Here is a 26782-nt window from a genome sequence, read left to right as displayed (position 1 = left end):
GGGCCGCCATGAAATGTAATATATTTTTGGAAAATTGATACGGTGTTGAGAAATAATCTGCAGATAGATGAATGCATGGGTGGCAAACTGCAAGTGTGCAGGGGTCCACTATATTGTGCAATGGTTGTATTGTAATACTCTCAAAATCATTGGCAGAATAATGTGAGTTACTCCCAACACTGCCCAAGTCTGTAATGTGTGGACATGTACAGGTATAACATGGGAATGTAGTAAGAGACACACACATTTCTGTTTGACAAAGTATCATTTTGGTTCTCATTGTGAAAATCTTGGGGTCGAGTTAAGGGGATTGCCAAAGGAATGTACAGTGCTATTCACACTTGGACAAAGTTGTTCCAATAGTGTGCTGAACTGTCTCTCTAGTTAGGAAAAAAAAGTGTACATTGGGACATAGACAATAAGATGAATATGAATTATATCAAATACATGCTGAAATGGCGTTCCATAATTGGGAGTGAAAACAAATGAAAACAATCATTTTCGATTCTTACAAAACCAGGGAAACCACCATTTTACAAACACAAGAAAACCACTACGTTCTCTTTACAGACTCAAATATTTGCCCGTGGTGCGTGACGACTCAATGTGTGTAGCAACATGTTTCCTTGCCAAAGTTTCGGTTCTCCCCGATGGGTGCGCGCATCGGGCCACGCGAACCGCGTCACCTCCACAGTGGCTCGTGTTTATTTATGAAGCCAAACAGGAGGGGGGGGGGCTGAGTGGGTGGGTGCGGGGGTCGTGAGGGGGCACTTCCGTGCTCTATCTGAGGCCAAACGATCCTCGCAACGTGGATCCATAAATGAATGGTGGGCTTTGCGGCCACACCATGGCGCACAGGGCCCTGATTGGCTCGGTGCGAGTCCGGAATAAACCCAACCGGCATATATATATGTGGCGGTGAGGTGTGACACTTCCAAGAAAGCGAGCAAAGCCTCCCACCTAAAATAATAAAGAGACAAAGAGAGAGAGAGAGTGAAAAGAAAAAGGAAGAAAGAGACGGTCTACAAAAGCTGCGTAAACGCACTACTCTTTTCAGGCCGATAAAACCCACCGCGGGTAGAATGAGGGCGCAGATTCAAAAAGTGCCGCAAATAGTGGAGCTGCTGAAGAAGAAGTCCGTAGGGCTACAACACTTCAAGCCCACATCCTCGGTGTGCGTCCTGGAGGAGAAAGATGCTGTGGAGGTTGCGCGGTGCCCGCACGCCGCCTCCTCCTCCGCCTCTTCCTCCTCCTCCTTCTCGGGGGCGCACAGTCTGGATGCCATTCCCGGACCGACCAACTGGCCTCTCGTCGGCAGCCTGGTGGAGCTCCTGCGAAAAGGAGGACTCACCAGACAGCACGAAGCACTGGTACGCTCGAATTCACCTTACTTGTATTTCATTTGCTCTAATGGATTTTTTTTTTCTTCCAAGGTGGATTATCATAAAAGGTTCGGTAAAATCTTCCGCATGAGGCTGGGCTCCTTCGAGTCAGTGCACATCGGCGCGCCCTGCCTGCTGGAGGCGCTGTACCGCAAGGAGGGCGCGCACCCGCAGAGGCTGGAGATCAAACCTTGGAAAGCCTACAGGGACCTGCGCGATGAGGCGTACGGGCTCCTCATCCTGTAAGTCGTCGTGAGATGACTCACTTTTTGGATCTGGATGGCTCCGACTTGGAGGGTGACCAACATTTCTTTTAATTAATTCAGGGAGGGAAAAGACTGGCAGAGAGTGAGGAGTGCCTTCCAGCAGAAGCTGATGAAGCCGACAGAGGTGGTGAAGCTGGACGGCAAAATCAACGAGGTAAGGCGCCAATATGAAAATATCGTGTTTAAATGATTATGTTTGACATTAAAGAACTTTTTTAAAAACACATTACAATTATAGGTGATGGCTGAATTTGTGAGCAGAATTGGAAAAATCAATATGGATGGCAAGATTGAAGATTTGTACTTCGAGCTCAATAAATGGTCTTTTGAGAGTAAGTTTCATTCTGTTAAATGTTTATTTGGGGCTGCAAATCAGATACATTTTTATTCATAAATGTATTGCCATTTTAAGAAAAAAAAATGTTTTTGATGTTATTTATTGTAACGAATTTATTAGGGATTAGCAGTATGTCCAGTGTAAGACATCGTTATACACAATGGGAAACCCTGCTAGATATCATGCCACATCCAAAGATGAGCATTTTCTTCTTACTTCGGTACCAAAATGGAACCCTGCAATCATGTTTCTGTTGTTTGATTTAGCCATTTGTCTGGTGCTCTACGACAAGCGTTTTGGTCTGCTGCAAGAGAAGGTCGATGAGGAGGCCATGAATTTCATCGCCGCTGTCAAAACGGTGAGTGCACTCTTAATTTTGCCAAGGGGAAAAAACAATTGGGATCAGGCAGATTTTCTCATCCACTTCTCTTGAATTTGTGAAAATTAAAGAAGGTGAAGTCATTGGACATTCGACATTGTTTTACTAATTTGTTAGACCGGCCTTATAAGCTCATGCCAAAATGATTTGTACATATGTTTTTGTCACAGTTAAGTTATTTTGTCAAGTTGTCAAAAGCTTACTGAAATTGAAAGCACCAACATTAATGCACTTCGTGAGAGGTTTCTTTTTGGCAAGAGGTCTTACAAATGTGTTACATCAGACTGTAAGTGTTATTCCTGCTTCCGGCATTACTGTGAACATCATGGAAGGTCCATCCAGGTTATGCATGAAAATTGAACAACCGTTAACTCCCAGCACACTAAAGTCAGTAAAGTGCAGTCAAAAATCCTGTAGGTGGCAGTATTGTCTATCATCTACAATGCAGTGGAACCTATCAGGTTGAGTGTACTTTAATAGTGTAGTACTGCTTCTATTGACAGCTAAACACGAGAGCATGACGTCCCCACCATTGTACAATGATCTGCATGACGGAGTCACGCCGGTTGCGAGTTTGTCGGGTTCACCCAAGCCGAGGTCAACTGAACTGCCGCCAGTGAAGCCGGTTACTGGGGCAAACCGATACTGTCAATGTACTATCACAAAAGGGGGAAAAAGGGGTAGATATGAATGAGGGGGAAGTGGGATGATAGGAGTGAAAGCATTGACAAAGACCACTGTGATCAACGAAGGTGATGATTGGATTAACTGACTGGACTTCAATTCACAGATGATGAGCACGTTTGGCATGATGATGGTCACGCCCGTGGAGCTCCACAAGGGCCTTAACACTAAAACATGGCAGGACCACACCGCCGCCTGGGACCGAATTTTCAGTACAGGTACACAAACAAGCCTCTTTCACGTGAAGATATTGCAAAATTGGTCACGGAAGACATGTGCCTTTTGGACAGAACCCAGTGAAGAGGAATATTGCCACAGCATTCCACAATCGATTCATTTTTGATATAAAAATACTTGAAATACAGTGACCAAATGTATGGATGCACCAAGATGGCAGCAAATTACTTAAAGTGGACAGGACCATAAACCATCAAAATCCATGCTTCTAGAAAGTACACAATAATGAACTCATAGGACAGAAATGATTATTACACTTTCTCATGAAGCTCACCAATAATATTAGCTTGCATGCTAGCCTAAAGGACCTGCTATGCAGGCAGCCTAAAAGGTTAAAGATGAAATCAATTCAAAAATTTTCTTTACAATAATATGTTCTCTGCACCCCTACTAGTCTAAACACAGCGTTTTGTTTAATATTGCTTTTGTGAAATATGAATTAAGCAGCAAAAATACACCCTTTTTTCTCAGTGGGCGGCCATTTGGCCACTTAGTCGCTCAGGTAATGACTAATCTCGACTCAGTTTACAAACATCACAAGACTGGACTCAGAAAACAGGTGCCCCGTGATTGGTAACCCCCATTCCCGGGTCAACATTCCTGTCACGCCAAGTCGGTACTTTTCAAAAAAGGCAAAAACATACCAGCTTTTGCAGACTGTGGAAAAAAAAAGGGACTTCACTTGGTCAATGTTCAATTTCAGTCAGGTGACAGTGAAGCGCACATGAACTGGATGCTCACTTTTTTTTTTGCACGTGTGTACTTGCGTGAACCAGGGTTGTAGTAAACTGCGTGACCCACGAGAGGACAAACTTGCCAAATATTTGTCGTAACGGCAGCAATGAGGTCGGCGGGGGCGCTGAGCACAGGCCCGCCTTAGTAGAAAAGTTCAGTTATGACATTGCATCTAGAAAGTGGACATTTAAAAAACCCACCAACAACAACAACACAGATCATTCCAGAGAAATGTTCATTTATGACATGTCATCTGCAAAGCTGGCAAAACGATTTTAGTTGGAGTTGACTATTTCAGACAAAAAGTTCAAAAACTTCCCCAAGTTAATGCCTGTATTTAATGGGATTCGCTCTCTTGCTTCAGCAAAAGTTTACATCGACAAGAAGTTGAAGCGAAACGCCCCCGGAGCACCGGATGACTTAATTGGCGAAATCATGCACAACAGCAGCCTCTCTAAGAAGGAGTTGTATGCCACCATCACCGAGTTGCAGATCGGTGGCGTGGAAACGGTAAGATGCATTTTCATACCACAGAAGAAACTCTTACGCTTATTAACAGAAGACTTTGAAGATGCAGGTTGTTTGGGGGGGGGGGGGCGTTGTCGCGAATGATAAAATTAAAAAAAAAGTGTGAATGCATGATTTTACCAGCAGCCAATCAGAGAATGAATACATCTTCAGATCGCTTAAATGTTTATTATTATTATGTCTACATATCAACCTATTTCATTTTCATCCGTATTTATCTGCTTGTCACTTCCCAAGCAGGCCCTGACTTGTAAAGCCATTAAGATTCAAAGTCTCAGATACTACAATAAATCTTGATGGGGACTCCAAGTAGAAGCCAAAGCTCACATGCATGTTATCGGTTTTAATAATTTATCCAATTATTCACTCAATGCCATAGTTGACAAATTACTCAAATCTAACGTTTGCTAGCTGCAGCCGGAATTTGAAGCATGTGGAAGGGAATCATATCGTTTCTCGATTTCACAGATTTTCACTTGAGTTTGAAAGGTATCCCAGACAATAAACGGATAAATGCATCACAGTCATTGAAGTGTGAAAAAGTTTTAAAACTAATAAAAAATGGAGCTATAAATCACAGATGTCTGCCATATAGCAAGAGTTTCCACAAGTAGTTCCCGCCCAAAAAAACCTGAGATAAAGCTGGGCTATGACAGGTGAACCACAATATAGCGAGGGAATACTGTACTCAAGTGGCAAAGCATTACTGAGTAACAGCTTCACCTTTCACCTATTTCCTATCCTGTTAAAAAAAAAAGGAAGAGTGGTGGGACGGATTTCTCCAAAACAAGCATGCGCTACAGTTACAATGCCTCAAATGCACCGTATGTGTGCAGGGTGAGCGTAACTGAAGGGGCCTTTGAAGAACCTGAAACATTTCTTAATTCCTGTCAGAACCCCACAGTGGAATGCACTTAAAAGGGGCTGCCTCACCATGCTATGTCTCACCCTTTGCCCCCCTCCATTTCTCTCAGACTGCCAACAGCATGCTGTGGGCTATTTTCAACCTGTCACGTAACCCCGCCGCCCAGAGGGAGCTGCTGAGCGAGATCACAAGAGTGGTGCCCGCCGACCAGCCCCCATGCGGAGAACACCTCAAGAGCATGCCCTACCTCAAAGCCTGCCTCAAAGAGTCCATGAGGTACAATGGCACGTCCGAACACATAGGAACTGCCTTTTTTTGTTTAGTTCCCCTTGAAGGCTCATAATTTGTGTAATGAATGAAAAAATATATATATTCTATTAACATTTGTAATGGTAAGTCACTGATAGGGTAGTTGTACACTCGCCTGGCTTGTGAGCGGGCAGTGTGGGATCGGTTGCCACTCAGTGACGGTGTGGATGTGGGTGTGAATGGTTGTTGGTCTCTATATGTGCCCTGCGGCCGACTGGCGATCAGTTCAGAGTGGAGTCCGCCTTTTGCTCGAAGTTAGCTGGTATAAGCTTCAGCAACCCCCGTGACCCTGTTCAGGATAAACAATGTTGAAAACGAATGGATGGACTGGTAATGGTCAAATACTTAAGCAGAAAGAAACCACCCATAAACTACAAGTTAACACTTTCATGCACCAATAATGATAATCTGTAACCTGATCACATGATCGGCTGTCCACTGTAGTAACCGCCGTCCCTGAAAGGGTTAATGTAACAACAACTACTACCCTAACTTTGACTTTGTGGTAAAACTAAAATGAAATAAAACGACTCGCCTGTCAACTGTTCGTACAAATAAAATGAAAGTACATAGTGTAAAACCACTCAGTTCAGACTGGTGGTAAAACTACACTAAAGTAAAATTTCTCAACCTTTGACTGTATCATAAAACCAAAACGAAGTAAAACGACTAACCCTTCAAATGTAGAGTAAAACTGTTCACTCTGACTGTAAAATAAAACTCAAAAAAGTAAAACTACTCTCGTTGACTGTATACTTAAATCTAAAATACAGTAAACGTTTTGCCCTATCATATTTGATTGCATGACAGAAGTAGAGTAGAACTACTCACCCTTTCACTACATAATGAAACAAAAATAAAACAGAACTATGCTTTTACTGTCGACTGAAAATAAAATGAAAGTCCTCACCCTTTGGTATCAAGCAAAAGCAAAGCTCACCCTTTAACCATGTACAGTACTGTAAAAAACTAGTTCAACTGCTTGGTGCTAAGTCAATAAATAAAGTTAAAACCAATGCTAAGATGAATTAGTAGATGTTTTGGATTCATTTAATCGCTCGTATTGCACTCAGCACGATTTTATTGTTGCCGTCCCTCATTTCCTCTTTGCCATCACACTGGTATACTTGGATACATGGGAAACGTCAAAGAAAAAGCATCTGAAAGTTTGCATTGGAGGTCAAATCGTGCAACTGTAGTTACTTCAACTCAAGACGTGACCATATGCATCCCGTGAGCATCAACCGAGATTCTGAGCAGTACCACGGAGATTAAGAAACCAGAACATCCCTCCCGCACATGACCGCGTCTCGCCAAAACAAGCTCCGTGAGATCGGACGGCATGACCGGGCTCTGATGCTTTTCTTCATGTGCAGTCACAAGTTGTCGATCGTGTTATTGAGCGCTCCTATGTACGTCAACCAGGGAATGTACCGTATGTGACCTCCGACTGGAGATTATACCGGCGCTCCCACTGTATGGAAAAAAAAAACCCCACCGTGTGTTTAGCTCACATAAAACAGCTTAGACATGCAACATTAGGCTTTCATGAGGCCCAATTCCCGTGTTGTGCTTTTTCTTCCTTTCTCCATTTTATAGGTTATCGCCGTCCGTTCCGTTCACAAGCAGGACCCTGGACAAAGACACTGTGTTGGGAGATTACGCCATTCCCAAAGGAGTAAGTGGTTTATATGCCATACACCTGACATGAGCAGATTATGTTCATTTACATTTGACACATGTCTGGAGGAGGCATGTTGGAGGGAGTGAATACAGCAGGTACAGTACAAAGTCCAGATGGAAAGTTTTTAAGCCACCCAGATGACTGAGACGTCAACAAAAAAAAAAAAAACAATCTTTCCTAAACACATTGGTAGTTTTTATTTTATCTACAGTCCAGCTCATTGGGATCATAGGTGAGCTGGAGGCACAGTTTTTCCAGTCACACCAATGGACAATTTTGAGTCTTCAATGACTGTAAACGGTTCATTCAAATTCCACACGGGAAGGCCAGAGCAGAAATTCAAATCCAGAACGTCAACAACAAAACAAACCAACCCCCCCCCCCCCCCCGCTCCCCAAAAAAAACAAAACCCAATAAATTACTTTGATTCGCCCATCAGATTTTTTTTATACTGAGTGTGGCCCCAAGAGAACTTTCTGAAAACAGAAATTAATGACACTGACCCACGGACACTTGATTAAGTACACTAATACTTGTTAGTTAGTTTGTTTGTTTTTTGAGAATGATACGAAAGGGCGGATTCCGGGTCCGAATTGAGTCTGCTTGTGTGAGGTTTCTCTGAGCATTCTGACTTAGTCCCAGCATTCAAAACCGTTATGTTCAATCAATTGGAAAATCTAAATTGTTTCGCTGTGTGAATGTGAATTCTTCTTTTTGTCTATATGCCCTGATGGGTAACCAGTCCAATGAGGACAAATGCTATAAACTCTGTCTCTGCCCTCCAGACAGTTCTGATGATCAACAGCCACGCCATTGGCGCCAACGAGGAGTACTTCAACGACGGCAAGGTCTTCAAGCCCGAGCGTTGGCTTCGTGAGAACAGCACTATCAACCCCTTCGCCCACGTCCCATTCGGCATCGGCAAGAGGATGTGTATCGGCAGGCGGCTGGCCGAACTGCAACTCCAGCTGGCGCTGTGCTGGGTAAGGCGCTCACATTCAGATCAGTAAAAAGCAGACCAAGCAGTACAAATACAAAAGTGAACGTTTCACTTCGCTGGCCGCCACTAATGGTCCCGATTGCATCTGAGTAATGTTACACAGTGATTCCCAGCCGCTGTGCCATGAGATCATCAAAAAAATGATCCGATTTAACTTAATAGAGACCAACCACTGCCACAAATAGCGAAAATCCACGAGTGAGTCACACCACCCCAAAAAAAAGTTTGTAAATGCATATAGATGGTACTAGGGGGCGGCAAAGCGCTTTTTGCCTATTAGACAAAGCTATGGCCTGACTAAATGAAGCACTTACACACACTAAATCAAAGTGCAGTTGCTTGCCACAAAGATGCCAGCAGATGGTGCAAAAGCAATATTTTTATCAGAGCTGTGGCTTTGACCTGAGCAAAAAAGCAGTGAATTGGTACTGTCGTTGGGCTCATGCTCTGTGCGAAGTACATTTCAGAGCACATTATTAGGAACTTCAGGACACATGATACAACAAAAATGTCTTGAAATGACTCACAGGATGACTACAACAAAGTAAAACCACTCACTTCTTGACGGTATAGTGGAAAAAAGTAAATCTACTCATCCTTCGACTGTTTAATGGCCCAGTAAAATGATTCACTGACTGTGAAAATACATCATTGTATCTTATTGGAACATTTCAGAGCACGTTATCAACAAACTGAGTCATTTATGAAATTTGACCAGAAATGGAGAAGTTTATATATATACTGTATATATATATATATATAAACTCCATAAATAGAAAAAGGCCAGTACATAATAAATAAATATGCCACTTATATGTCTGCATTTAGAGCACTGAGGAGAAGCATGGGTGTCGGTATAAAAGTGAATAAAACAGCTGTTTAAAAAAGAAAAGAAAAGCCTACACAGAGCACAAAGTTGTGGTATAGAGTTGGAGGCATATTCAGACTTTTGCTGTCAGTTCATTCGGTGTCATACAATGAAAACTAGCTGACAAGACCAAAGTCAACCTAACTGCTCGGTAACTTAGGACAACTTGTTTTGGTCTCCACGGACGTATTCACTGACTCATTGTCTTTCCCGTCAGCTGGTCCGAGATTACGAGATAGTGGCAACGGACGAGGAGCGGCTTGACGTGATCCACTCTGGATTGTTGATTCCCAGCAGAGAACTACCAGTCGCCTTCATCAAGAGATGAGGTGAGAAAGGAACACTTCACTTTGGTACATTTACGTTTCGCCTCTCATCCAAGCTTGATAGGATAGCACTAGCCTGGCTGTTGTGTACACGGTGAAACTATTTGTGGTGTGGGTGGTACCACTAACAGAGCGGATGAAAATTTGGTTTTCTACACCCACAGGGCCGCCTTATCTAAATGAAACCAATTACTACTTTCCTATTAATCAAACTGGACTGTCAGTATGTATGTACCCTGCTTCATCCGTAACTTCTTATTCCTCTTCCAGGCGCTGTATTCCTTCAATGGAAAGACGGTTCCTCTGTTGGACCACTGACTCCGTATTGCTGCTCTGTATATAGAAAGACACAAAATTGAGAACCATGTAATCACACCATAAATACCTCAAATTTATTTAAAGGTATTACTCAAGACTGTTGATGGCTAAAGTAGCAGTTATTGTGTACAAATTAAGCGTAGGCAGCTCTCTTTAACTCTATTAACGTCCTGTATGTATTTGTTGTGCCCATGTTTATTTCCATTGTGTATATAAAGTGCAATTACAAGGTACACTGTTTTACATATGACCTATTTTATTTTGCGGAAATAAAAACATGAATAAGTACAACATAGTTTTCTTGTGCTTTTCAAACAGACAAACTTGTCCGGGTATTTAAGACATTATGTATCCATTTTCATGCAGTAAAAAAAACACAAAGCACGAGGATGTGTTTTACTTCTGAGAGATGCACACTGAAATAAGCACATGAAACCATGAAAAATAAAACCGTTTCTGGTAATTATGATAGCATATTCGTATTGTAACTCGAATATACTGTATATTGTAACTACATGACACAATTAAGTGGCTTATTAGGGCATCTTTCAGTGGTTGTGTGTGTGAGGCAAGCAAACGGTGAGCAGAAAGGTCCAAGAAATGCAAGTACAGTATCTTTACTGCTGTACTTACAGCAAGGGGAAAACTGTGTTTCATAAATCTGAGTTTTACTTTTTGAAGTGAATCACCGAAATGAACATTTCTACATTAGTCTGATTTGCAGTACGTTAAGATATATGATGACGCCCTGTGCTTGACCATATGACACTCCAATGCAACAAAACCCTGAAGATGAGGAAACATCATATACGATTGGACATTGTTTGAATTACTTCCCACGATTAGGATTAAACACATCTAAGTGAGTCTGTCATAATAACCAAAAGCCTGTTTGAAAGGCTATTTCACCAGACGTGTAATGCATGCAATTTAGGTTGACTGTAATGCAGCATGTGTGTGTACATACTGTATGCTAATCTTCATCCAAAGTCTGACATCAGGAAAATAATGCCATACAGTCATAATTCTACAGGAGATTTGAATGCTTCGTTTAAGAAGGGGCATTCAGAGTAGCTTATGTTATAAGACATAGTGTAAAAATACACAATTACAGGGGTTTAAGTATCAGTGATTGTGGAGGGTGAAGGTTTCACATTAGTCTCATGTCTGGTGTTTAAATGCAATAACTCAGTTTTCAACACAGGCTTAATAAATCCATCCATCCATTCATTATCTGAACCGCTTATCCTCACAAGGGTGCTGGAGCTTATCCCAGCTGTTTTCGGGCAATAGGCGGGGTCCACCCTGAACTGCTTGCCAGCCAATCGCAGGGCACACATAGACGAAGAACCATTCACGTTTACAATCTGTGGACAATTTAGAGTGTTCTATGAACGTGCCATGTATGTTTTTGGAATGTGGGTTGAAACCGGAGTACTAGGAGAAAACCCACGCAGGCATGGCGAAAACATGCAAACTCCACACAGGTATCGAAACCTGCAGTGTGAGGCGGACGTGCTAACTTGTCGGTCACCTTGCCGTCCCTGAATAAATCCAACATTCCAAAAGTCAATAGATGGGATAGATAGTTGTATGGATCGACGAGTCAGTAGGTCTGTCTGTCGATGCATGGATGGACGGACAAACGGACAGACGGCTGGACGAAACAGATAGGTAGGCATCGACGATGGGTAAATTGGTTGAGCAAACTGCATATTCGCGTTTGAATAGATATGAATATGGAATGGACTAGGAAAAAAAGCTTAAGATGTTTCATATTGGTGCATAGTAAGTAATGCTGTAAGTACAAGTTGTGAAAGTACTTTTATGCTTCAGTATTTGAAAACCTTTATATGCTCCACAACGGATAACATATGCATACATACGTATTTGCATAGTACTGCAAATCAATTGTACATTATCACTTGAAGAGGATTTAAAGACATTCGAAGATGATAAACCTCATGAACTTATCATGTCATGTAACATCACATAATGCTGAAACATGGTAGTGATTTTTTCTCAAATGTAGTAACTGATGGCTCACATCCTCAAAATACACTCACTGTATTAATCATAGTCACTGAGAGTGTAGTCACTACACTGTAGTGGGACACTCGCCTAACTTGTGACTGGGCAACGTAGGACCGGTTCCCACTCAGAGACGGTGTGGATGTGGGTGTGAAGGCCTGTTTGTCTCTATCTGTACACTGCGACTCACTGGCGAACGGTTCAGGGTGGAGTCTGCCTTCCGCCCTCGGTCACCTAGGCTAAGCACCCCCAGCGACCATATTCAAGTTTGGCGGTGTTGAAAATGGATGGATGTAATCATCATAAAATTGGAAAATATCTTTTGTTGCGCACACAAGTTCACCAAATTAAAACTAACTCCACTGTGCAATTACATTGTTACTTGGTAAGTATCCAGCACAGCCACTTGAAAACAATAGAGTATAACGTGGGAAGAAGTTGTGCAATGCTGTCCTCTAGGGGTCAAAAAATAATCGATATGGATTCATTTTTTTAAAATAAATAAATCATTTAAGATTCAATTTAATTTTAACAACCTCATTAAAGATCTCATTCTAGGAAATCAAAACAGTCAAAATGAAGAGGGCATGCACGCACACACTCACACTCACGCTACGGGCGCGCGCGCACAAACGCACACACACACACACCCTAAGCAGTGGCAGGAAGTTTGCTGTGTGAGTCAAGCACCTCCGCAAAACTACAAAACATATCACACATTATTGACTCTTGTCGTCGGGACTTTATTCGTACAGTACTTGGAAATAATATCATCAGAAATACATCAGAGGGTGGACATGGCAACTGACATCAGTCAGGAAGAGTTGGACTTTTCAGATTTGTTTCTCTATAATCCACCTGGTGAGGATTTTTCTGCTGGCTATATCCCAGGTGAGCATCCATTAAATTTCAAACTACATACCAAAATTAGTGCAGGTACATATTGATTAACCGCTACAATTAATAATTAATAGCTTGTGTGTGGATACATTTTCTATTAGTGTGTATGTCGGCTATGTTTTTTAAATTAGAGAAGCACCTGTATTTCACCTCACCTACCCCCCTATATTCTCATCATATAGAATAATAAACATTTGAATCGTATTTCATGAATTTAGGATTGGTGAGGGGACTTTGTTGGGCACATATAATTCACAGCATTGCACACAAACACACACACACACACACACACACACACACACACACACACACACACACATTGCTGTTTGCGAGGGGTGCATTCAATTTCTCATGGTATCATTTAGAAGCATTAACCTCCTATAATAATGGCACCAGAAGTATGCAGACCAGGAAGTAGACTACAAGCTAACAGTCATAGAATAATATGCCACTTCTTGATTTTCATTAACAGTTCAGCATTCGTGAAGGTCTCAATGTATTGAAGATTATATGATCATTATATCAGCTGTTACAAATCTGAGGTGGCTAAAGCAGAAGAAACCTGTTCCGATTTTTAATATCTTGGCTTCATGTACAAGGCTAATTTTGAGTTTATCTGGTAACTACACAACCAGTTACCCCTCTATTTGTGTCTAGCAATAGCATGAGCTTCAGGTCAGCGTTGAATTGACTATCATTCCAACTAATGTCACAATCACAGTTTCCGTGGCTCGGCGCAACTCAAGATTTGCCATTGTAAATATTTTACAGGTATAAATAGCATTAACGGGCGGCCCAGTGGTCCAGTGGTTAGCAAGTCAACGTCACAGTACAGAGGTGCAGGATTCAATTCCAGCTCCAGGCTCTCTGTGTGGAGTTTGCATGTTCTCCTCGGGCCTGCGTGGGTTTTCTCCGGGTACTCCGGTTTCGTCCCACATTCCAAAAATATGCATGACAGGTTAATGGAACACTCTAAATTGTCCTTAGGTATGAGTGTGAGCGCGGATGGTTGTTCATCTCCGTGTGCCCTGCGATTGGCTGGCAACCTGTTCAAGGTGTCCCCATCCTACTGCCCAAAGACAGCTGGGATAGGCTCCAGCACCCCCCGCAACCGTTGTGAGGATAAAGCGGATCAGATAATGGACGAATGGATGGAAATAACACTAACAATTGTCGGCTCTGACAGTTTTGCGAGCAGATCGGGGACTCTTGATTCACCCCACACCACAGGATAATCGGTCGGGATAAAGTTCTAGGGACATCTAATAAGCTCGCTTTAGCTAACTTTGATCACAAGGGAAGGCCTGGTTTACCCCACTTAAAATATACAGTACTTTATTTTATTTACTAAAATAGCTTTAGTTGTTCAATAATAAAATCTGAGGGCAAATGAGTATCACTGGTTATGTTGACAGATGATGCCGATCAGTCCGCCCTGCTGGAGGTCAACCATCACACCGGATTTATTAAGGATGCCTCCTGGAATAGCCCAGCTGAAGAAAGCTCAGCAGAGACCGTGTTCGACTCCATGGGCCTGGCAACAATACAAGGGATCATCCCGGCTCCCAGCCCAAGGATTGAGATCACTCCGTCGGGGGACAATCTCACCCCTCAAGCCTTACAGCAGAGCCCTGGCTCCAAAGCCCTTGGAGCCTACCGGGAGTGTGCAAGCCCCGCTAGTAGCAACTCCTCCACAGGCTGGCCAGGAGATGGGTGCTCTCTATCAGCCTCTCCATGCATCTCCCCTTCCAACAAAGGCACATGTGCCATGGATTTGTCCACCATAGATCTCTGCCCCATTCTCCAGGGTTTCCAAACATCTTCCACCCACTCCACTCCAGGTAATAGCTTCAGCAATGAGCTCCTCCTCCTGTCCCAGCGCCAAGTCACCTCACCACTCGTCCACCGACGCTGCCGCTCAGCGTCGCCACAAGGCAAGCGCACCCACGACCAGACCCTGCCTTATCCAAGGGCCACTCCTGTCAAACAACACTCTCGGAGCCCGAGCCCCATTACCTCGCCCTCCAACCTGCTGGGCTCCCACCCCCTTCACCATAGCCGGGTTCCAGGCGAGCACCAGACCCAGGCTCAGGCCTCTGGGCTTTGCCCAGAAGACAAGGTGAGCAGCCTCATCTTAACTCGAGATGTGGTGCAAGGGACAAATGTGAAAAACCCAAGGCCAGATTGCTTGTACAGCGAAGGTCACGAGCTGCAGAGGGTTGGCAGGGTAGGAGCTGAAGTCAGGCCTGGAGGTTTCTGTGTACTCCCAACTCAATGGCCTCATCATCCAGTCCACTTTGGAGCATTTGGGTGTGTTACGTTTCTATCTCAAATTTAAAGAATATCAAGTATCTCTTTTCTTATTTCTCCTTTCTTCTTAAGAGGTCTTTCCTTGGTACCTCTACCACCTCTCGAGAGGTCATTGCCCAGTCAGTCAAGTGAGTACGAGCTGATGATCACATCCCAGCCAAGGTCTCACCACAGGGCTCATTACGAGACCGAGGGAAGCCGCGGACCTGTCAAGACACCAAATGGTGGACACCCTGAAGTCCAGGTACTTGATTTGATCCCTTGAAAATCTTTGTGATGTTTGATGCTTGAGCATCAAGCAACTAAGACGGAAAAAATATCACTCTCACTTCTTGTCTCTGCCATCCGTTGATTAGAAATAAGCAGAAGTGAGATTGTGCACACACAAGAGCAGTTCCTGCAAAACACGGTGTCTTTGTAAGACAGACAGCCATGCAAATTCAAATTATCCATAGTCCCACAAAGTCCATGATCATGATATGCCTGTTGAAGCTGGTTGTAAGCACACTAGCAACTATGTTCAAATTAAATGTAAATATTGCCGACTGGTCTGGCAAAGGAATTAATGAGCTGTTGCTCCTGTTTTTCCTGGCTTGATGCAAAGCAATGCACTTGTGACACGGAAGGTTTTAGTGGTGTGAAGTTGTTCTTCGGTTACTCAAATCAATGTCTTTTGTCAGTGAGCCACATTTCAAGCGTGATTCTAAACTGCTTTCATTGCGCCCATCAGCTCCACGGTTATCGGGGCACAGCTCCGCTGAGTCTACAGGTTTTCATCGGGACAGCCGACGAGAAGATGCTGAAACCGCACGCGTTCTACCAGGCCCACCGCATCACCGGGAAGACCGTGACTACGCCGAGCAAGGAGAGGATGGTCAACGGGACCAAAGTGCTAGAAATCACACTCCAGCCTAAGAACAACATGAGAGTGGTGTAAGTCGCCGATGTAGAAATAGTTCCCAGAGACATTCAAACTTGCTGAGGTTCATTGACCTCCTCAGTGTCTGTAAGGTTGTTTAAATCAGAATGAATGTAACTGCGTACACCACCAAAAACATATTTTAATGTCACTGCTGATAGAAATGTAGCATGCAACACACAGAATCCTGTTTTACTGGTGGTCTTTTGTCATGTTTCCCAGAATCGACTGCGTCGGAATTCTGAAGCAGAGAAATGCTGACATCGAGCTGCGGAACGGCGAGACTGACATCGGTCGCAAAAACACTTGCGTACGTTTGGTGTTTCGCGTTCACATACCACAACCTGGAGGCCAAGTGGTGTCACTTCAAGTGGCCTCCCATCCAATCGAATGCTGTAAGGATGTAGCAAAAGATAAGTCATTGTTGCATTGGGTGTGATCACGTCCTACATTTTTGACCTACCAGGCCTTGAAATCGAGACCTCAATTCAAGTAAAACTTGTACTGCCTATCCTATAAGGGGCCTCAGTTTATCATAAGAGTTCCATTCCAAGGTCAGAATGCACAATAGTATGGCGATGAATCGAAATGTTTTTCATAATTTCAATTTTGGCTTCCCTCGATCTTTAAAATGTTATAATAAAGAAAATGTGCCGAGTAGAGCGTGCACAAGTAAGTATCCGAAGTTATGAAAGTACCCTGAATACACCAGGTTGCTCGCATAGCAAGTGTGTAGCGGTTGTGATTTTGTTGCCCCTAAGCATGATTTAAGATGTTTCATGACGCTCAGTTGAAGTTTACTGTAAAACTAAACACACAACACATTTCTACATGCTGTGTATTTAAATGCAAAACATCACTAGCACTAATGCTAAAGTCAATGGCGGATCCGATTCATATGCTAACGCCAAATTAGCATTGACTTTGGGAGTGATAGTCTTTCAAAAAACGAAACATTCACACACCAACGCTGTTGAAACACATAAACACAGGTAAAATAACACTACTCAAAGGCACAAATTCATCCCAATCTGTGAAAAATGAGTTCTATTAATAGAGTTCAATCACAACCTCTTCTGTTGTCATTCAAACTACTACTCCATCCAAGCATGACAACAGGCTGCCCCCATTAGTCAAAACATGCCGGTACAGGTATTTGTTTTTATTCTTTACGTTTCTATTATTTTAGTATATTCTTATTTTATTGCATTATCTCGAATATGTTTCCTCATTGACCTTTCAAATTATATTTAAAGTTGAGTTTTAAAGTATTCAAAGAATTTTACCTTCCTCAAAATTGAAGGATTCAGAGAGCCAAGGATTTTATTTCTTTGTTTCTTAGTTTGTTTATGTCGTACCAACACATGGCACAGCATCAAATAAAATCCCCGAGTCCTCAGACTTTTTGTAATAATATATCAGGATAAAAATAAATATGATACAGACTTGAAGGTAAGGCTTTTCATGGCTTTAATGTATGCAAAGATGCAAGGCATCAAAGGTGTGGATGTAGAAGAATGAAAATGCAAGAGTAGTTCATAAGTTCATCTTGTCTTCTTCTGTATTCTGCATTTTGATGTAATCATACACCAATGTGCAAACTAGTTCAATTGCGTGCTGTCTGTACAGTACCCTTGAAACATTACTCCTTGTAAAGAACGGTAAACTAAGAACGCCTATTCTGGGTGTTGCTATTACTATGTTGCAATAAAAACATTGTACTTGAAATTGTTTTTGTTCAGCCCAGCATTCAGCTCAGGAGATTCCTTTGGTGAAGACGCAGAACCTCGACCGATGCTCAGTACTTGGTGGGCAACAAATGCTACTAACTGGGAAGAACTTCACATATGACTCGAGAGTGATGTTCTCAGAAAAAACACAAGGTCAGACATTAGTGTGAAAGAGAAATATCATGTTAGGTCTTAAATCACAAGGATGTAGAGTAATCATTTGAAAACAGAAAGAACCTTGCAATGTTACTGAGCACAAACACCTGAAACGTGTCTAATCATTAAACCAGACTTCTTTTACAGGAGACACAGTAAACATCTGAAGCAAATTACCGCAAAATCATTTTGGATTTTGTTCATACAAAAAGAAAGAGTGCACCACCTTGCCATCCAAAACTTACATTTTCAAACTGTAGGTTACAACACCTTGAACATCCTACACCCATGTTTTAAACCACGGGTTAAATATCAATGTTTATGTAATCCTAAGAAACAGCTAGATTTTTTGATAAAGATCTTGTATTGGATCTCATCAAATAGCGGAGGAGTGTAAAATTTGACATGGAAATGTTTAATCCTCCTCTCCTCCTGCATGCCGGTTTTGTGAGAATGAACCTAGCCCATTGTTGACAACTAAATGAAGAGCTTCATGGTTGCATGTGTGGGTTTCAGTCAACAGGATGTGGTAAGAAACAGTAGACTTGGATTAAAAAAAAAAAGAAAAAGAAAGAACGAAAGAGAAAAAAAGCAAGGTCAGGTGAGTTAATCAAGTGGGCAAGTTGAACACGCCACTTAACAACAAAGCGAAGGCAGAGTTAACTGTTTCAATGCATTTGCATGCTAGCTTTTCTCAACGAGCTTTTCTCAACAAGTGTATGTTCACATCTTTCAGATGGTCAACAAATTTGGGAGGTGGAAGCAAATGCAGACCGAGAAAAAAGCCAATCTGTGAGTTTGCTTGTAGCCGCACAATAATTGTCTTCCTGACATTCTCATGTATATTCAGCTGGAAGACAATCTTCCATAGCTTCCAACCACTACCGTTTCATCATCTCACATTTTCACTGTCATTTCCAGAATATGTTGATGGTTGAGGTCCCTCCGTATCGAGATCGAACCATTTGTTACCCAGCCAAAGTCAACTTCTATGTCATCAATGGGAAGAAGAAGCGCAGTGAACCTCAGCATTTCATCTACACCCCCATCATAGGTATTTATTTCAGCAATGAATGCAATGGAGTGAAATACAATACATGAGTCCACGTATCCCTCACTCAATAGGCCTGCAGCATCTCTTCCACTTACCGGCATCTAAGCAGCTTTCTTTTTTGTACCCCAGACATTAAAACAGAGCCACTGGATGACTGGCAGGTGAATTTGTGTGATTACGCCGATACTCAGCTTCGGTCTGACACACAAGCCAAGTCACCCTTCCATCAGTTGGAGAAGGAGAGCAGTCTTCAATCATTTAGTGTGCTTGCATCAGATCCATGGGATTACCAACCAATCTTTTACCAGCCAAGGAGAGGCGATCTAATCAACAAACCAGATCTTTACCAAGCTCAAAACTATGCTACCACTGTCCATGATAGCATCGTTAAAGCATCATTCCCTTCCACTGTCCATGCCTCACTCCATCTCCCTCAGGGTTCCAGTGTCAAAACCGCGACAGCCAAACTAAATCAAGGCCCTCAGGTGACACAAACATTCCAGGCCTATTCATCGACAAGACATCAACGTTCTGTGCAAGTTGTGCCGTCTGTATGGAAGTTGGCGCCTTCCAGATTCGTCCAAAGTGACATTTGTGTGAAGTCTTTAACCCAGACCGGCTCAAACGCAGCCAACCAGGAAGCTCGGACTCTGGAGCGGATTCCAGTAAAACAGGAGGAGCTCAGCTGTGCCTACCTGGAAGACGGTAATTAATTCGTCTTGCACACAATGAAATAAACTAAGATGGAATCAATCGCAGTACAGCAATCACCAGGTTTACACCTCACAAATGTACCTGAAAGCATGTACGGCGGCACATTTAACCCTTTCAGGGACAGTGGTTACTACAGTGGACAGCTAATAGGGTTAATGTTTAAGTGATTATGTTATGCAATTAAGAACAAAGTATTTTGTCATTATACTACATAGCATGAATTTGAAATGTAACCTAAAGATAACTATAAAACCTGAGGTGTTGTTTTTTTTTGCGATCGAGTCTGCAAAGCTAGCAGGCACATTGCAAGCGTTTGCTTGCAAATGCTGAGTTGTGGTCTATGAGTCCTTTGGTTTTGACTTTCCTGTCTGTGTCACTCTCGCTTTTACTAATTCTTTCACTTGTCAACTCACACTTGCAGATGTGTCATGAACACTGTCTTCCCCAAGTCAAGAAAGCACCGTCATAACAAACGTTGCAAGTGCTGCAGACTGATCTTGTTGTCTGAGAACCAAAATAGTTGTTATCTTCCCTGTGGGCACAATAAAGGGAAGTACTGCATATATGCAAATACAAGTAGCCAAACCGGTGTCAAACAAAGCCGCAGTGTCTATTTAGTGTTTCAGCTAGACTGGCAGAGTGGTACAAAGTCTAATAACGTCCATCAGTGTCGTCTGTTTAATTCCTGTTCTTGAATCTTTTCAGGAATAATGTATTTTAGTAACTACAGAAATGTGGCAAAAATAAATAAATAAATAAATAAATGAAACATTGTCATCTGGTGGATATGAATGTAACTGCAAATATTCCAAGTTGAATATTCCTTGTGGCATTGAACAGGTTAAACAGTGTTGAAAAAGAGTTCGAAACTCTGCTTTGGTTCGTTGTTTTGAATCCTAAGGTTGCTAATTGCTTTTTGCAGTGAATGACATCATACGAAGAGACTTGAGAGACCATCACAGCGACGCTGGATCATGCGGCATCCCCGGCTTTAAGAAGAACCACAACAATTCGGGATCACGACATCATCGGGAAAAATAAATCCCACTCATCACCGACATGAATTCTTGATGTTGTCATCAGTGATTTTTAAGTCAGCTTTTACAAGTAGTTCCTTTTATCTGATTGTGATTATGTACGTGTATTTTTGTTATTTTGACTTCAATATGGCACCACGAGAGTGGCTGCCTTTCCAGCAGCTCCTATATTTTGTTGTTCTACTTCTTCCTTTCATAACTTTGCTGCTGTGAATTGGGAATTTCTCCATTGCGAGACTAATAAAGGTTTTCTTATCTTATCTTATAAATGAGGAGGTGTTAAATTCCTAATAATCAAAGCATGCCTATGTGCAGTACAGGTATATTATTGTATAGTAACTCTCTCTCTCTCTCTCTCTCTCTCTTTATATATACAGTATATATATATACATACAGTATATATATATATATAAACCATGCATGGCAGGCCGATTGAACACACCAAATTGTCCCGAGGTGTGAGTGTGATGTGATCGCAAATGGTTGTTTGTTTCTCTGTGCCCTGCGATTGGCTGACAACCGGTTCAAGGTGTCCCCCGCCTGCTGCCCAAAGACGGCTGGGATAGGCTCCAGCACCATATATATATATATATATATATATATAAGAGAGAGAGAGATGTAGATAGCTATCTATCTATAAAAAGATTGGGCAGCTGCTTTAAAATGCTGCAGAAACCTGCTTAACTAAACTAATTTAGCCGGAAGTTGAATCAAGTGTGACAAACCTGTCTGTGAATTACAAATCATTCCAAACTGTGTTGAAAGCGAAATGGTTTTATCTCATCTGGGGTGATCTGATTCCACAGCCAGGGCATGTCTTATACTTAATGATGAAAATGATATGAGGCAAAAGACTGTTAAATAAATGGTTAAAAAGTGTTTGAATGATATTATGCTGAATATTCATGTTTATTTTACTGTATTTGTATCAGTTGCAGAGAACCAAGAAAATGTGTTTGAGAGAAAGTTATAAATGGCAAACATTTCGCAAAATTACATGATGCATGTGACATAAACCTGAAGGTCAGTGAATTAACAGTGATGGCAATTGAGGTTATACCCGCTCAAGAGCTCAACAGGAAGATTGATGCGATGCCTGGTGAACAGGAAGTAAAAGACACCTAGACAGTTTTAACTGCCAAAGGGAGCAAACAAAAGGCTCGCACACAAATGGTGGCTTCTCTTCTCTTGTTATCTGTTGTCTGTTTAACAGGGAGGAAATTTCATCTGTGCTGTATGTGCACATTTGACAATAAAGTTGTACTTGAGTTGAAAAGAGAAACCATCAAAAGGATGCAGAGACTCAGAGATACAAAGTTATCACTGAAGATTAGTGTGGCTGAAGGGACAATTATAAACTCTTGCACAAAGCCTGAAATGCTCATAAGGAAGCATGGGTCCAAAGCCACAAAATTAAGGCTACAAGGACCGGGAGAGGGTCTGGCCTAAAACAAAATGACCTAAAACAAAACACTGTCACAAGTAAGCCAAGAGTCAAAGCCAAAAGGTCACCGGTTACGGCTGCGCAATTTAAAGGAATCCAGAAAAAAATCTGGCATCCAATTGGAGACGTGCATAAGGAGGCAGAAGGTCAAAGTTGCAGAACTGCCTGTTAAAACGGTGTCACAAGAACGGACCAAACTCAAATCCGGCCATTTTAGCGAGCCATTAGGGCGGCGCTAAAAAGCTGCATGTCGCTCTGCAGGTTGCCGACCCCCGGTTTATGCAGATCACAGGAAAACGGATTATAATCCAGTAAATAGGAGATTTGCACTGTATTTACCCTCTACAAAGACACGATATGGTTGTTCCCAATGCTAACCAAATGTATCCTGAAGGTGATGATCAAATACATCCCCAAGGCAAAGGTGAAAAATGTCCCATTGGTGAGTGGTGTATTTGTTGGCACAGACTTTGCCTTTATCCTTCCTCATTTCGTTTTAAAAAAAAATATTTTTACATCTGCACTGTCTAAATGTGATCACTAGAGCATACATGGAAAGTTGCAGAAGGTCCCCTTGGAGGCCATCTTTATGCTGCAAGCATCCAGCATAAAGAACTCGGATGAGAAATCAGCAGTTATATCACTGGTGGAAATATGCGATATGGAGAAATAACTTGTTCTGATGGAGAGGTCAGATTCAAATGTTATATTTATTTAATTTACTCTTGTGGGCTTCCTTTCAAAAATTACAGGTATATTCCATGCATGCAAGCTCACTTCCTTTGTAAAATACCAACCAAATAAAATACTAAAGCACATTTAAATACAACAAACAAAAACATTGAAATAACAGTCCGTGACAAACACAAGCGAAGTGACCGTGAAACACAATTCTACATCCCACCGTTAGAGGACGACATTTGAGAAGTAAGCGACAACCAGACAGCTAACGACAAACCGGAAATACGTTGGGAACTTTACGACACTTCCTGTGAAAAAGGATTTGTTGTATTTTCATCTGTGGGCCAACTTTTCTCAAAATTGCTTTGTGTTCTACGAGTTTTCGCTTTCCTGCGTTTTCATCCTCAATCTATTTGGAACAAAGAACCATTTTCACAGTTCTGGTAAGCTTTAATTGATGAGAGTATTTGTTATTGTAAAGTGTCCTTGGGTGTCTTGAAAGGCGCTTATAAATAAAATCTATTATTATTATTATTATTATTGTAAACGCAGATTTGTTGCGTTCAGGGGATAGTTAGCAGCGTCGTAAACTAGCCTTGTTTGGACATCGACAGTAATTTTTGACATTCGGGATCGATTTTGGGCTTATATTGTTCGACAAATAGGTCAGGAATGTAGTGGAAATGGTTTATCTTATCACGATCATACACCTTTTTTCCACAAATCAGAACAATATTCCCGCTTGTGTTCAGGATTAGAAATAGTCTTTCTCGTCACATCGTGCCATTTCATTTAAGGCAGCCTCTTTGTTGCGTTCAGGGTACTCTTGGTAGCGTCGTAATTTACTCCCCACAGGACAACGTCTAAGCATACAAATGTATTTTTATCAAACATGACAAAAAAATAAACATGACTTGTCTAATTCTAATTCATCTGCATTTTTACTTTTTAGTTTCTGGTGTCCGGGAATCTGTGAAATTTTTCCCATGTGTTCCTTAGGTTCCCAAAGGCAGCAAAAATGTCTGCAGAAATGGACCTGTCTCCCCCAGAAGTTCCTGAACCAACTTTTCTCGAGAGCCTCCTGCGCTATGGCCTCTTTCTTGGTGCCATCTTTCAGCTCATCTGCATCCTGGCAATCATTGTGCCCACCTCGAAAGGGCACGAAAAGGTATGAACATGCTTTTTTCCTACACTCGTACGGGTGTGTAAATACAAGTTAACCACTTTCAAATACTGTAGAGGTGAAAAAAACATTGAGGACAACAAGTTTAACGGTAAATATAAAACAATTCCATGTAGAATATAGTAAAACATAAACTTTGCCTGATGAATGCACACTACTTGAATGCTAACATACAATGCAGAATTCGATAGATGGGCTAATGAGACATCAGCATCAATGTTACGGTAATTATAATCCTTAAAACAACTTAGACTTTAAAGACAAATGCCAAGTCAAGTCAGATTTATTTATATAGCCTTTCATCATCAGAGTCTGAGGGCCTTGACAGATAGTTGACAAACCTTAATGACATCCCCTGATTTTAATTTCCAAAAAGGGCAAGGAAAAACTCCAAAATCCCATATGTACAAACCTTGAGAATCCAGGATCATCAGGCAGCAATGGATCCCGACTGAGCAGCTATTAACAAATATTGTGGTGTTATACTGGAACAGCGCAAGAGTCCATTTAATAAGATGAAGCGCTGCAGGAGGACACCTGCGGAAAAGTGGTATCACTCCATGCAAGACGGAGCACACAACAAAAATCAAAGGCATATGTTTTTTAACCATTCATCCATTATGCAAACTGCTTATCCTCACAAGGGTCGTGGGCATGCTGGAACCTATCCCAGCTCTCTAGCAGGGACCATACAGACACACCTCCATACAAACTCACAATCACACCTTGGGACAATTTAGAGTGTTCAACTGACCAATGCATGCAAAAAAGGACTTACAGTTGAGAAGATGATCTGTGTTTCATCATCAAATCTCCATGCATCCGTTATCCTACCGTCTGTATGTATTGTACTGCCCCTCGTGGCCAATGTTTGCACAGCAGAACAGCACAATGCCCTTATCATGATGCACAAACTGTTGATGTTCTTCATCCATCCATCCATCCATCCATTTTCCGAACCGCTTGATCCTCACTAGGGTCGCGGGGGGTGCTGGAGCCTATCCCAGCTGTCTTCGGGATATCGGTTGCCAGCCAATCGCAGGGCACACAGAGACGAACAACCATCTGTGCTCACACTCACACCTAGGGACAATTTGGAGTGTTCAATCAGCCTGCCATGCATGTTTTTTGAATGTGGGAGGAAACCGGAGTACCCGGAGAAAACCCACGCAGGCCCGGGGAGAACATGCAAACTCCACACAGGGAGGCCGGAGCTGGAATCGAACCCGGTACCTCTGCACTGTGAAGTCGACGTGCTAACCACTGGACTACCGGGCCGCCCTGATGTTCTTCATAGTCTATGAAATGATTATAATTGTATGTTTTTATAAAGCACAATACTGTAAAGAGCTATAGCTATATATATATATATATATATATATATATATATATATATACACCCACACACTACATTTTCTTTTGCTTTAAAAATAAAACAATGCAAACGTTTATGTTGTGGAACAGATTAAAAGCATTTACATTCATTTTAGTGGTGATAAATGAATTGCAATGTCAGTGTTTTCAGTTACGAGCATGGTCACGCAACTAAACTCCTAAGTCAAGGCACCACTGTCATTTTTTAAAAAATCCTTTTTTGTATTTGTTCTGCGTGTGTAGGAGGAGACTGAATCCACCAACAGCAAGGCAGCAGATCATGCGAAGAAACCCAAAGGAGCAGTGCCTCAAATTAGACCGAAATCCAAGAAGGAGAGCAAAAAGAAGCGATAGCTCTGCATTGCCACGAAAGTGTGTGTTTCATATTTTAATCCCTATTGCTCTTCAATGTCACTCCAAGTACATGAGACACTGCGGTTACCAGTATTGACATTCTGTTTCGTCTGTGTCTACAACCACAGTTTTTGTCATTTTTCAATAACTGCTATTCATTTTTTTTAAATAAACGTTGCAATTAAATGCATAGAGTGGCCATCAGAGTTCTTTGAAATAATGTGGCTTATTTTACTGCAGCTCAGTGATGTAATATCCTGACTTTTTGTAACCGATCTTTCCCAATGCAGGTGACACCTTCAGAAACAGACTTTCCTCATGATTGAGCACAATGTAGCCTTTTACATGTTGCCGCCCTCACTTTGTGTCACAATTAGGTGGCTACATTTTAGTATTACGTCAAGCATTTTAAGGTTGTGATGTAACATCTATAGTCTTGGGATGTGGAAAAGGAGTCTGCAATTTTCGGAGCCTTTGACTGAAAATGTCCAGCAGTGTTAAGATGTCATCGACCCTCAAATGAATTGGGACACAGCTGTTGACTCATTTTGGATGGCATGACTTCCTGATAAGCACAGTTGCAACAGAGGAGTAGATTGTTTTACAGTAGGAAAGCGATATTTAATGACACTCACTACAAACATAATTATTGCAGATTTTTTTTTTCCTTTCATTCGCACACTCCACGCCATTTTGGAGTACCGGTACATATTTGTGAATGAAATGATGTTGTTGTTGGTTTTTTTAAAGAATGGTTCTAACTTCTATTAACCGGTATTTGTTTTTTCGAGAAGCATGCTGGTGATAATTGCCATCACAAAGGCGCCAGTCAACTTTGCAGTTTTGAGGGATCTCATTATTTAGCTCTATAAGTCATGAGAAAGATCGAAAAGAATCTCCAAGGCATTAGATAAAATAAACATGGAACACACTGACAACAGTCGTCAAGTGGAGAAAATATTGCACAACAGCAACAT

At 41.9% G+C, this 26782-nt stretch overlaps 3 protein-coding genes across 3 annotated transcripts; all 3 read left to right on the top strand.

Annotated features, from left to right (window-relative positions):
• Positions 1-803: 803 nt before the first annotated feature.
• Positions 804-10209, top strand: cyp24a1 (cytochrome P450, family 24, subfamily A, polypeptide 1). Its single transcript, XM_086118210.1, has 12 exons — positions 804-1370; positions 1434-1624; positions 1709-1802; positions 1887-1980; positions 2252-2343; positions 3155-3266; positions 4385-4530; positions 5523-5689; positions 7322-7400; positions 8192-8389; positions 9492-9603; positions 9871-10209. Exons 1-11 carry the CDS (start codon positions 1083-1085, stop codon positions 9600-9602), a joined length of 1572 nt encoding a protein of 523 aa, XP_085974336.1. The 5' UTR covers positions 804-1082; the 3' UTR covers position 9603; positions 9871-10209.
• A 2406-nt stretch (positions 10210-12615) lies between these two features.
• On the top strand, positions 12616-21648 carry nfatc2b (nuclear factor of activated T cells 2b). Its single transcript, XM_086118497.1, has 10 exons — positions 12616-12840; positions 14265-15159; positions 15232-15403; positions 15890-16092; positions 16301-16473; positions 17821-17961; positions 18701-18756; positions 18886-19018; positions 19148-19723; positions 20655-21648. The coding sequence occupies exons 1-10, from the start codon at positions 12747-12749 to the stop codon at positions 20771-20773; spliced, it is 2562 nt and encodes an 853-aa protein (XP_085974623.1). The 5' UTR covers positions 12616-12746; the 3' UTR covers positions 20774-21648.
• A 1541-nt stretch (positions 21649-23189) lies between these two features.
• Positions 23190-25995, top strand: manbal (mannosidase beta like). Its single transcript, XM_086118954.1, has 3 exons — positions 23190-23337; positions 23894-24062; positions 25695-25995. Exons 2-3 carry the CDS (start codon positions 23913-23915, stop codon positions 25803-25805), a joined length of 261 nt encoding a protein of 86 aa, XP_085975080.1. The 5' UTR covers positions 23190-23337; positions 23894-23912; the 3' UTR covers positions 25806-25995.
• Positions 25996-26782: the final 787 nt, after the last annotated feature.

Source organism: Hippocampus guttulatus, chromosome 8, assembly GCF_054856545.1.
Source record: "Hippocampus guttulatus isolate MCC_2025c chromosome 8, RoL_Hgut_1.0, whole genome shotgun sequence".
Lineage (NCBI taxonomy): Eukaryota > Metazoa > Chordata > Actinopteri > Syngnathiformes > Syngnathidae > Hippocampus > Hippocampus guttulatus.
The sequence above is the reverse complement of the archived record's forward strand: the minus strand, read 5'-3'. Positions and strand labels throughout refer to the sequence as shown.